Here is a 12,119-nt window from a genome sequence, read left to right on the forward strand (position 1 = left end):
TGTTATTATTATATATTATAATTATACATTGTAATTATATTATTATTATAACATATTATAATAATGTTATAAATTTAAAAAAAGCTTTGATCATGATGATTAAAGTCAAGAATACGCACTCTAATATCTACAGAGTCTATGCCAAAGCGTATTGAAGAGTTCATTTCTATGAGATGAAGATATACTGCATTTATGATTGTATATTTAGGCCTAGAACGAATGAAAGCACAGTTGTTATGAAAAAAATTATATTTTCATTTCGCTCCATTTGATAAGCACTGTAGTGAATGTCAAACTACCTGATAAAATATTCAGTTATCGAAATTAACGTCTTATGAGGATGTAATAATTTTTAAACCAAATGAATACGGAATACTTTGCAAACTATGCAATTGTAGTTTGAACCAGCATTAAGAAAACTATCTCTAAAGCTAAAATATGCATTCATGCTTTCCAGGAAACTTTTAAATAAACCTATGCATAATGCCATCTTAAACATGAAGGCATAATCTCAAATTCTTTGCCATTTTTGCTTTTCCTCTTTGTCAAATTCCTAATACTAATTAATATTAATAAAACCCAATTTATAAAATACGTAATTCTAAATACATGGTATGTAAATATATTTCTCTTATGTGGTTCTTTAAATTGAGCAGTATTTTGTAGGGTCCGTTGGCAACACTAGAAGTATTTTGCAAAGCGGAACCTCATCTTCAATGGTGGCTATTTCGCAATTTAAAGGAACTTATACGTTTGTGATATTATTGCATTACGGATATTCATAATATATTTTGTGTAAATTATACGCTAATGAAAAAAATGACCCTCGTTATCTATACTGATAAAAATAAGTGAAAAGTACATCTGTGCCTTCAGGATTTCTTTTAAAAATTACGACAACATTAAGCAAACATAGTTATTTTTCTTAGACTTTTATATAATCTAAAAAAATTTTATTCATCAAATTTTAAGAACTATGGAAATAACGTAAACTCATTCAAAAATAGGTACTAAAGAAAAAACAAACGAGATTTACTAAAAATTGGAAAATTTCATCGATAGAAAACAACACACGAATTCTTATTTATTTACTGAAAAAAAGCTGATTTTAAATCAGAGAAGTTAATTTCGATTAGAAATATGACTTACTAATGTAAATAATTAATTCACGCATTGCAACTGACGGAGGTTAGGTAACTGGATGGAAATTTATCACTAATTTACATTATGTCTGTGGGCGATTTAATAGTGTTTCCAACTTTCACTGCAGAAGATGTTTGTTGATTGAAAATGCTTGGAAAAAGCCTAACGCCGAAAAGTCGATTTAAACTTTTTCAGTTTAGTATACATTATTCAAAGCTTCATGCTTTTTCACTGACGCTGTATACAATCGAAACTGAGCACCGATGCAGAGAAATTTTATTGTTACTATATGAATTTTACATTCGGAAAGAATTCGCCAGTTACTTTATATTCCGTATAACATGTATTTTTTTCCCCATCGTACCTAAGAATTTGCGTCAATTGTAAGCAGAGAATCATGCCTTGAATTATAACTATGCCTTAGTATTGTTACGTAATCTTCACCATGTGAATAAACACGTGATCATTGGTAAAAAGGGTAAGATTTTTTGATATTCCTAAATCTATTACTTCCTTAAAAGGTTTGAGTGCTATGAATATAAATTAAAAGCATGACGGCATAAAATTTTTTATATTGTTTAGAGCGAAATAAATCAATAAGCTTTGGTATTCAAAATTAAAATAATTTTTTGGCTTAGTCAATTATCCCCGGTTTATCATAAAATTTAGTTTGACTTAAGTTCATATAATAAAAATAAATAATTTTATAACAATTGTTTTGCACCCGCATAATGGAGTAGAACAGTCATCAGAGTTAGAAAGTGTGAAGAAATGATCAAAGAAAAAAAAAAGGCTGGTAAGGAGTTTGACTCAATACCTCCGAGAATAGAGAAGGCCTTCACACAGACCACTTTAGTAGTCCAACGTAAGAAACAAAAAATGCGCAGTAGGGAAGAAATCATGGCGATTGAGAAGCTCTCTCTCTCTCTCTCTCTCTCTCTGTCTCTCTCTAGGGCTTCTAAACTTTTTTCGTGTGCCTCACAACCCTTAGTTTAAAATATGAGGAGTCCTTTACTTGTCCTTATCGTGCTTTCGGACACATAAGGCCTCCAGCATATCTCTTTATCTAATCCTATTTCTGGTAACAGACCTGATCAGTTCCTATACAGAAATCCTTAAGAAATTTAATTTCTTTAATATGCTTTGTAAAGCAAATTTAAGTACGGAAATTTTTTGTATGAAAACTAATGAGAAATAAAAATTCATAAGCGTTTTCACAAGCATATAATCTCAATACATAATACTTTATCTTTATATATATTTATAACCCAACTACGGGATCCAATCCTTGCTTGTTTTGCTTTTCAATCGTCATGATTTCTTGAATTTATTTAATGCATTACCGATGTTTAAGCAAAATTTTATCTCAAGTTTATTTGCTTGAGATAAAATTTGTTTGAAAGATTCCAAAATTTTTTATTGTATTAACATAAATTTGTTTCCAAACTTTTATTTTTTGATAATATTGGGAAAAAATTTAAACATAGAGATTTCGCTTGGTTTCCCTTGTAAATTCATCCCCGTACATGTATCTTAAATTCCAAATTCATTTTTAGTTTACTACTATCAAAATTAAGCGTTTTTTGCAAAAGAGATTATTTAGCAGTTGTGCAGAATGTTATTTCTAAATATTGCTTTATAATTTTAAATAGTTATTTTGTATTCATTATTTTTATTGCAAACCTTGACCGAATGCTGTTTCATATAAACTTTATCATATAAAATGTAACTTATTAACAAGGTAAATATAACTTATTTAGTGTTTGAAAACTGTGTAACGGTAACTATATGTGCTTATCCTAAAGTGTCATACAGCAATACAGTAAGATGACTTTATAACAAACTAGAAGATTACTACTTTTAGTTAAAAACCTGTAGTTTTGAAACATACTAAAAATAAAAATAATAAGAGAGAATAGCATTGAGAAGGGTGAATAAATAAATATTATTTTGTATTCATTATTTTTATTGCAAACCTTGACCGAATGCTGTTTCATATAAACTTTATCATATAAAATGTAACTTATTAACAAGGTAAATATAACTTATTTAGTGTTTGAAAACTGTGTAACGGTAACTATATGTGCTTATCCTAAAGTGTCATACAGCAATACAGTAAGATGACTTTATAACAAACTAGAAGATTACTACTTTTAGTTAAAAACCTGTAGTTTTGAAACATACTAAAAATAAAAATAATAAGAGAGAATAGCATTGAGAAGGGTGAATCTATTATATATAATTCTCTTACGTGGCTCCCAAATTTTGGCTGTATTTCTTTTCCGCCGGTGGCAACGTTTGCTTTGTTTGAAAACACCAAAGCATTCTGCCTTTTAATGATGTGTTTCTGATCCAATATATATAATTCTCTTACGTGGCTCCCAAATTTTGGCTGAAGTACTTTGTACAACTAAATAAGATTCTTCTCACAACAGTTAAATATTTACTTTATTTTCTTCATTCATAGAGAAAACAGTCGGCAAAGAATTCTGTTAGGTTAAAAAACATTTCGCTAAAAAAATAACGAATTCTAAAAGAAATAAAAATAAACAACTTAAAAAATAAAAATGCTGTTGCCAGCCATAGAATTTTTTGAAAGTTAACTTAGCAACATAAATCAAAATGACAAAGAAGCGCAACTAGATCAAAATTATGATACCTGAGCGCTTGACGTAACAAATCCTTCAATTCTAAAAGTGTTGTATCGCCAAATGCCCAAATTAACAATTGTGTTCTTAAAGAAATTCTATAAAAAGTTTTAAATAAACAACCTACTTCTACAACTACTTCTACAACTGCTTCTTGAAGAACTTGGCTCATTGATTAAAAATATTGTTTTAATTTTACAGTACTAACTTTACTTCTACTTACATTATTGCTATGACCCTCTTTCATTACATTTTACAACTTCATGCTAAATTTGAGGACTTTAAGTTGTTTTGTGGTTGAATACTGACATTTAGAAATGTGTACATAAAAAAAATAATATTTAGAGGTTGAGAGTTGCCTCAGAAAAATTTGAATTGTTAGCAATGACTTAAACAAAATTTTTTATTTTAACTGACAAATACTATATTATAATTTTAACTTTTTCTATGACTATACTCATTTTCTTACTCTTTTCTTTGTTTTTTATACATTTTATATTTTTGTGATAAAATAAAAAACATATAGTTGTTCTGCTTCTGAACACTGATGAAAACACAAAATGATGGGCTTCATCAACCATCAAAAATATATCCATTTATTTTACAAATTCCATATTATTAAGGTGGCGCCCTTCAGAGAATTAAAAATACAAAATTATCATCATCAAAGCCGATGCTTTACATCCGGCGGCAGACTACTATTTCATATTGTTTTACAACACATGGCTTTAACACTCTGGTGGGAAAGACTTTAAAACAAAACTTACAACTGTTACTTTTCTCAACAACTGAAATTTAGAATAGTGTGATTAAGAAATATATGTGAACTGTTTGCAATTTCAAATTAATATTGAAATGTACAGGTTTAGAATTTTCTACAGTGAAAAGTTTTCGGAACTTCAGTATTCAAAAAAGCATACAAAAACTAGACGTTAAGAACGTATCCAATGAGCGAGCAAAGCGAGCATTGGATTGCGAAGCAATCCGAAATGAACTGCGAAAGCAGTTCCGGGGGTTGGTGAGCGCCAGCGAGCAGGGGGCGAAGCCTCCTAGTAAATAAATATTACTGGTAAATACTGCTAAACGAATGATGAATAAATATTTTATAGGTAAATGCTTGCTACAGATTCTTTTAATTTTATGCTGATGTCACCCAAAGTCTTTTTTCGTTTATTAATGATAATATCATTTGATTTTTCCGTCATTTGAGAATGAATAAAACCATAATTATTTTCTTACGATTAATAGAGCTGTAATTATAACTTACATACAAAGGTCACATATAATTTATATAAAAAAGTGATCTAAATACAAAGGTCACGTTCAAACTTTTCATATGAGAAGAAGTTTCAAGGAAAAAAAAAACTAAGAAACTCTTCTTTTCAGAAATGTTTGAATATAAATGCTCGAGTATTTTGCATCGGGCACTTTTAACCAAAAATGTATTCATACATATTTCTTAATATCTAAATGCAAAATTTCTGATTAGTATTGAATAACTTATACAGAATATTGTTCCCACTAATTTCTTTCATCGAATAAGTCTGAATATTAAGGGTATCTTATTATTCCCCCCTTGGTATTTATTTTTAAAATAAAATATAAAAAATATCGAAGTATTGTATAAAATATATACATGTATAAAATATGTACGAAATATGTACATGCTGAGGGGCATAAATTAATAACTTAGCAATGCAGAAAAAATATTACCAGTACTTGAAGAATTTTAAACTAGGAATGCGAAATTAATAACATCAGACTCTATTTGATTGTCCTAAAAAAATTTGAAAGATGGTATTAAGGAGGATTTTCAAAATTCAACCGACAGCAATTACTATTTGTTATTTTTACTTTCGCCTTCTTCAAAAAATATTCGTAATATTTTAATAACGGTTTGAATTTCTCCACTGATACATTATTTTGTATGCCCCTAATGTATGTATTTGTTTACTTTATTTTTGACTAATGTAAAATATATATTAAAAGTGGTGAATGTGAAACAAATTGTATAGTATGAATATTTTAGTTACTTCTTTTACTTTTAATTATGGATCAAATCTATGAAGTCTTACTTTCATTTACAATGGTTTGCAGATCTTTCGTATCACAGACAGATGGAATGCAGACACCAAGTCGAAGCTCAGCTACATCTGCTCTTGGAGCTATTTTCACCAGATTTCGTAAAAACTAAAACAATAAAAACAGTAATATGAAAAATTATATATTATCAAAAAAAGTTTCTTATCAAAAAAAGTTTCTAGTCAACAGTATGTTAACTATCATATGTATAATCAATATTTTTAACTTTGTACTTCTGATCGAATGAATGGATTTTCATACGCTAGGACTCAATCTTAATGATTTGAAGAGGAGAACTTAAAAAGGCTAATTAGTTCACGCAGACCTTTTCGCGCATTTCACCGTAACCAGAGAATTTTTCAAGCTAAACGTTTTGCCCTCGATCATAAAATTCGCCTATCCTAAGAATTTCTCACAAAAAAAAAAAAAAAAATCGGTTATTCAAAAATCCTGCGTCATCCCCGCAAAAAAGAAAAAATATTTATCATACAAAATTATCTTTTTTTGAAATGAAGCAAAAATTTGTGTACCTTACAATCGAAAATTATTTCTGCTAATATTAAATAAATTTATAAAAAATAATAAATGAGGATTATTTATAAATTTTTTTTGCATGGAATTATCTTTGGATAAACGAATTTTATAATTGTGCGCTCAAAAGGTTCTCGAGATATAGCGAAATAAACAAAAAGTAAAAATGTTAAGATATCTAAACTGTGTACTGCTCTCTTGATCAAACTATCAGGATCATATTTTCCAAAATTGTGGTTACCTCTTTACATTTAGAGGGTAAGAAATTCAAATCCACCGGGAAAAAAGTATGGATATTCAGAGAAAGTAAGTTTTTGTGTCTGATTTCAAAACTTAAAATAAAGTGTGCACAAATTTTATTAGCTTATTTGAGGTCACACCCTAGAGCCATTAAGATTGAGTCTTAGAATGTGACAATCTGATCATTAAATCAAAAGTTATTCTTTCTTTGTCAGCTTCGCTTTGGATCATTGTACGTAAGAGTTTTCAATTTTTATGAGCTTTTCACGATTTTTAGTACTAGTACGTATTATTAGATTAAAAGTTATTCATGGCGATTCATTTTTCCCTGTGCATTGTATATCATACCTTTCTATTTAGTTGAATTACCTATGATTGCTGACTGATAAGTGCTGACTGACAAAAATTTTCAACCGAAGTTTCCTGTGCAGGAAAACAGAAATACAAATTTATTCCATTTTATCGGTGTATTCTTTCTAGTTGCAGCAAAATACATAAATTAATATATGATTCTTCATATAATAAATTTCATTCAATGCCATCTAACCTCTGACCACATATAAATTATCCAAAATTTCATGTTAATTGGGTACTTATCCCATGGTATGTCTCTAAAGTGATAGAAAAATTAACCATAATTCTACAAGTTTTAGTTTTTATGTCACTTTCACTCACTGAAAAAAAAAAACATGGATCACAAAGCTCGGTAGTTCTTACCCAAGCAATTCGGTAAATATTTTAGTAAAATTATCAATGAAATATGATTTTATAATCTGTGATAAGACTTGGTAATTTCATCATGATAACTTAGACTATGGTATAAAAACCATTAGTTCGGCTAAATTTATCTTTGAGTTTTGAATTTTTTACAAAGTGAGTGGTAGAAAGAACTATAATTTCAAATACCAGAATTTCCGGTAAACAGTTGCCATATGAACGGAAAATTACCAAATGAATGGTTTAAGATTTAAATGAAGTATGTTTTGTTTTTTATTACTAGAATTATATATATTTTTTTCCAGAATTTTTCCAAATTTTATTTTTCCGTATGGAATGTTTTGCAGAAATTGGAGCTGATCTAAAATCAGGCAAAATGAAATGGTAGTGAAATGATCAGTCAAATTTTTAGAATAATATATAAATTGAAGGCAGCGCTATGCATATATTGGAGCAAAATGCATATGGTAACAAAAATAAAAATGTTAAGAAATTCGATCGAAGGAGAAGAAAGTGTTAGAATTCATGAAGGTAATTTTGTGCGGTCTTCACCGAAAATACATGACAAAAAATAAGAATAAATCAACTTCCGGAAAACTCGTTTTGAGCAGTGAAAGTCGATGGATTCAAGTCAATCCTTGAGAAGGATTCGCCATTTGAAAACACGTCAGCTCATACTAATTGACTAGATTTCCTCAGGTGTGTTGTAGATGAAGGACTCGGCTGTTACCCTTTCTTTATGAATTCACACGAATCTTTGAAAACTGATCTCGGAGAGTCAAGGAATTTTTCAAGGTGCCTTCGTCTTTTTGATAGAAATGGGCGTTTACCGACATATGACTTTGACCGAGCAGATATTATTAATTTATATTATCGATGAAAAGTTTTTTATGTTAGGGAACAATTAGGATTATTAGCGAACGAATCTTAATTAAAAGAGTTTGGTTACTCATATTTTCGAATCATGTTATGGGCATGAATGATTAATTCATCTAACAAATGTAAGTGAATAAATAGGGAATAATAAAATAAAATAATAAACTTATGTTTTCATTGAATTTCAGGTTTTCAATGTGCATCAATGGCACTTGTTTTTGCAATTGATCAGAAATACTTCATCAAAAATATTCCATTTAAGATTTTGACAAAATAGGATTTTCTTTCGTAAGCAGTTTATTATTCGGAATTAAGGTCTGAAATATCACCGTTATTTAATGGACTCAAATATTACCACTTTTTCACATTTCACTCTGTTTTAATGTCAATATCATGTGTATTTAATACATTTCTATAGTTTGAACTATTTTGAATTATTCGTTCGTTAATGTAATTCTATAATCTGAACTAGTGTAATTTTTTGATTCATTACATTTGATAAATTAGATTTGTCATACTTAAATTTATTTTGTACGAAAAATCGGAACTTTCATAACCTTTTATGCGTCTTTGATATTAACTGAACTTTTGTAATTAAAGTTTATTTTGACCATTTGAGCAGGAAAGACGTACCATGCATGACATCCCAGATAGCTGTGTAAGTTTGATTTTATTTCAGAAACAACCTTTATCTCAAAGACTAACAAAGTTTATAAATGATTGGTAAATAAATCCTTCGAGCTTGAAATTATGTTACATTTAACTATGCTAGTTTAAGTGCTATGAGGTAATCATTAAATTTGTATAAACAACTTTTTTATATCAGATTGAATCTGCCTTTACAAAACAAGATTAGAAAAATTTTCTGAAATAGAGAATGAATCCTCGTTTGCAAAGCAAGAGCAGAAAACGTTCTTAATCCGAGGATAACTTCACCTTCTCAGGGTTCAGTTTATATTTTATGACCGTCACCGCAAAAAGGTTTATATGTGCTGGCTTTTATATATAGATTGTTAGCACTTCAAAAGTAAAGGTTGGCCTGATCATTATGATTCAAACTCCAACAAAATGTTGCACTTTAGAGCTTGGACGAAGGTAGAATGAGAAAAAGGTTTACAGTAAAAGCTTAAAAATGAGACTTTTTTGAGAAGTGTTTTGCATACCTTTATTTAGTTTTTTAAAGAGACAAACTCGTTATAATCCATAAAATTTAAAAAGTGATTATTAATTTTTAAAATTATTAGTACATATTTCTGTGCCAACCAAATTGAAATAAAAATGCAACATTTGTCTTAAGTTTGCCTGCTATCTGAAAGAAACAACAAAACCTTTTGCCACGAAACCGCCAATGACGTGTGGAACACGTTGGCAAGAAATTATCACAGAAATAGAGATCGTGGGTGAGGTTCGTATCCCAGTTCTGATTTCATTAAGAAGGGAATGGACATTTAAAGTCTCACACTGATTTGCGGTAATTTTTTCAATAAGAGCATCTATGAGTTTCGTATCAGTGCATGCGGTTGGCTAGAGACTTGAAATTTTTGCGGTAAATGTGCGTTACTCATTTTATCTAATTAAATTTTAAGTGTATAATCATTAAAGAATGAAGTGGGATATTTTAATTCTAAATTCGTTATTTTATGAGCACGTACTAAGCAGCAGGTAGCTCTGATTTATTTTGTTACTAAGAGAAATAGGCTAGTTACATATGGTTGATTAGAATATCTTATCCTTAATGATACGTTTATTTTTAACATAAAAAAAACTATTTATAATTTTCAAAAAAGATATAGATTTTAGATGTTAGAGTTAGATATGGAGTTTTTGTTTTTTTATTTTTAATTTTACAGTGAAGAAATTAGTGGAAGAAGATTTAAATGGCATTTTTGAAACTGGTGAGATTTCCCGGGGAAAGATCTTTTTATAAGTTTATTTATGAATACAACATTTATTTTATTAGCCATGTCATTAAATTTGGGAGATCTCAGTTGATAATGGCATTATCTGGTCATTTTTGAATTTTTCGAAAGGGAAAGAAAGTTCCAAGGTGTAGAAGTTAACGATAACTTTTGGTTCCATTCTTAATACCGATTGTGAACTAAAATGAATTCTGTTTCAAATTCGGTATCAACTTCAAAAGTTTTTTGATTATTTGTTAAAATACATAAAAAGTCAATATCGGATAGTATTTATAAAAATAAGTTTTTAGAATTAATTATAGTAATAACCTTTATTACGATGGTTAGGTAGGTAGGTACTTTAATTGCGTTGCACTAGAGCTGTATAATGGACTAGCAGCAACTGTCTGGGAAACATCCCTGAGGATGGTCCGAAGACATGCCATCACAATTTTGAAATCCTTTGTTGATGGGATGGCTCCTTCACTTTGGTAACCCGACAAATTACGCAGATTAAACCCGACAAATTACTATGTCAAGCACTTTACGGTAGAACAGTTTAACGTGGACAGTACCCTAGGACCATACACAGGTTGTTTTAAATGGTCACCCATCCCCTGAATGATCGCAGCCAGTGATGCATGACTTTAGTGTTCAACTGAAAACCGTTTGTTTACGATCAGCCCACTGTGGAACACTACGCTTACGATTTGAAATAATTGCAAATTAAATAAAAGAACCCTTGATTTATTTAAATTGACAAAAGTTCATAGTTTATGAAAGTTCTTTCAGTCACATTTATGTTTTAAAGAAATCAGAAATTTAGGTATGCAGGTCAAAACTTGCTAAATCGCTGCTATCTTAACATTGTAGGAATGATGCATAAAATTACTTTCAAATCGTATAAATACTGATAAGAATGAAACAAAATTACTCTCAAATCGTATAAATACTCCCAAATCGTATAACATTTTATTTCATAACAGTCGTTAACTGCCGACCCAATATTTGGGCTTACGACTATTAATGTTCAACTCCGTAACCTTGCAATTCTGAACAAAATCCAGAAGACATGGAACTCCTGGATCAAGTATTGGAAGAAATTTCACTTCGTGGAATACTTATTGATAAAACTCACCAGCATTTGCGTTACACGTAGTGGAAAACCACGAAAACCAACGGTTATCCGGACGGGAAGGGACTCTAACCCTTGATCCATCTACCACTAAGGATATTTGTGGTCGATGCAAGCCGAATGCGGAATTCGTAACGACCAGACATCGCTGGGATTCGAACCTGGTTCATCGCATTGGAGAGCGAACGCTCTATCCCCTGAGCCATCGCAGCTCAAACACGGTTGATTGTAAAATACTTTTCTATCATGAAATAATCGCTGTTTTTCGGACTACTCAAAATTATTCATTTAATTATTTGTAACTCAATTTTTGATCTTTATTTCGAAAAAGCTGATTGTCATCGCAATATAGGGCCAAGTCCATTAATGCCTGCTTTCTCAATTTTGGCACAAAGTTTACAACTAAAAATACAAAGTAGAGATTAAAGTAGTCTCCAAATTTAATTTACTCAAAGATAAATTGCTCGTTGTTACAGGTCCACGTAATAATTAATGGAGGAATATTTATAAATGTCACAAGGAATTACCATTTGATAAATCTTAAAGTTATCCTGTGTGTGTAATCAGATAATGACTTTTTTTTTTAACCAGAACCAGACATGATTTATTTTGCTACTTCTAAACTTTGTATCTCGGTGCGCATGAGCAATTTTAATCGCAAATATTTTTCTTCCACACGTGTAAAGGTCTGGTTTCTTAGGACAAGCGCCTTATCTGGGCGTCAGCGGGACGTCAACGTCACGCTGACGCCAACAAAATACTGGTTTGTTAGCTCAAGGCCTGGTTTCTTAGAACTAACGCCTTATCTGGGCGTCAGCGGAAAGTTGACGTAGATCTGACGCCAAAAAA

The 12,119-nt window shown here is 30.1% G+C and overlaps 1 protein-coding gene across 1 annotated transcript in view; it reads right to left on the reverse strand.

Annotated features, from left to right (window-relative positions):
* LOC107437203 (nose resistant to fluoxetine protein 6) overlaps positions 1-12,119 on the reverse strand; it is a 66,938-nt gene that overhangs the window by 35,011 nt on the left and 19,808 nt on the right. The window contains exon 3 of the mRNA XM_043048748.3: positions 5,867-5,981. Coding sequence (XP_042904682.1) covers positions 5,867-5,981 — 115 coding nt within the window. The remainder of the gene's footprint in view (positions 1-5,866; positions 5,982-12,119) is intronic.

This window comes from Parasteatoda tepidariorum, chromosome 1 (genome assembly GCF_982258835.1).
Source record: "Parasteatoda tepidariorum strain Cologne lab strain chromosome 1, Ptep-v5.0, whole genome shotgun sequence".
Lineage (NCBI taxonomy): Eukaryota > Metazoa > Arthropoda > Arachnida > Araneae > Theridiidae > Parasteatoda > Parasteatoda tepidariorum.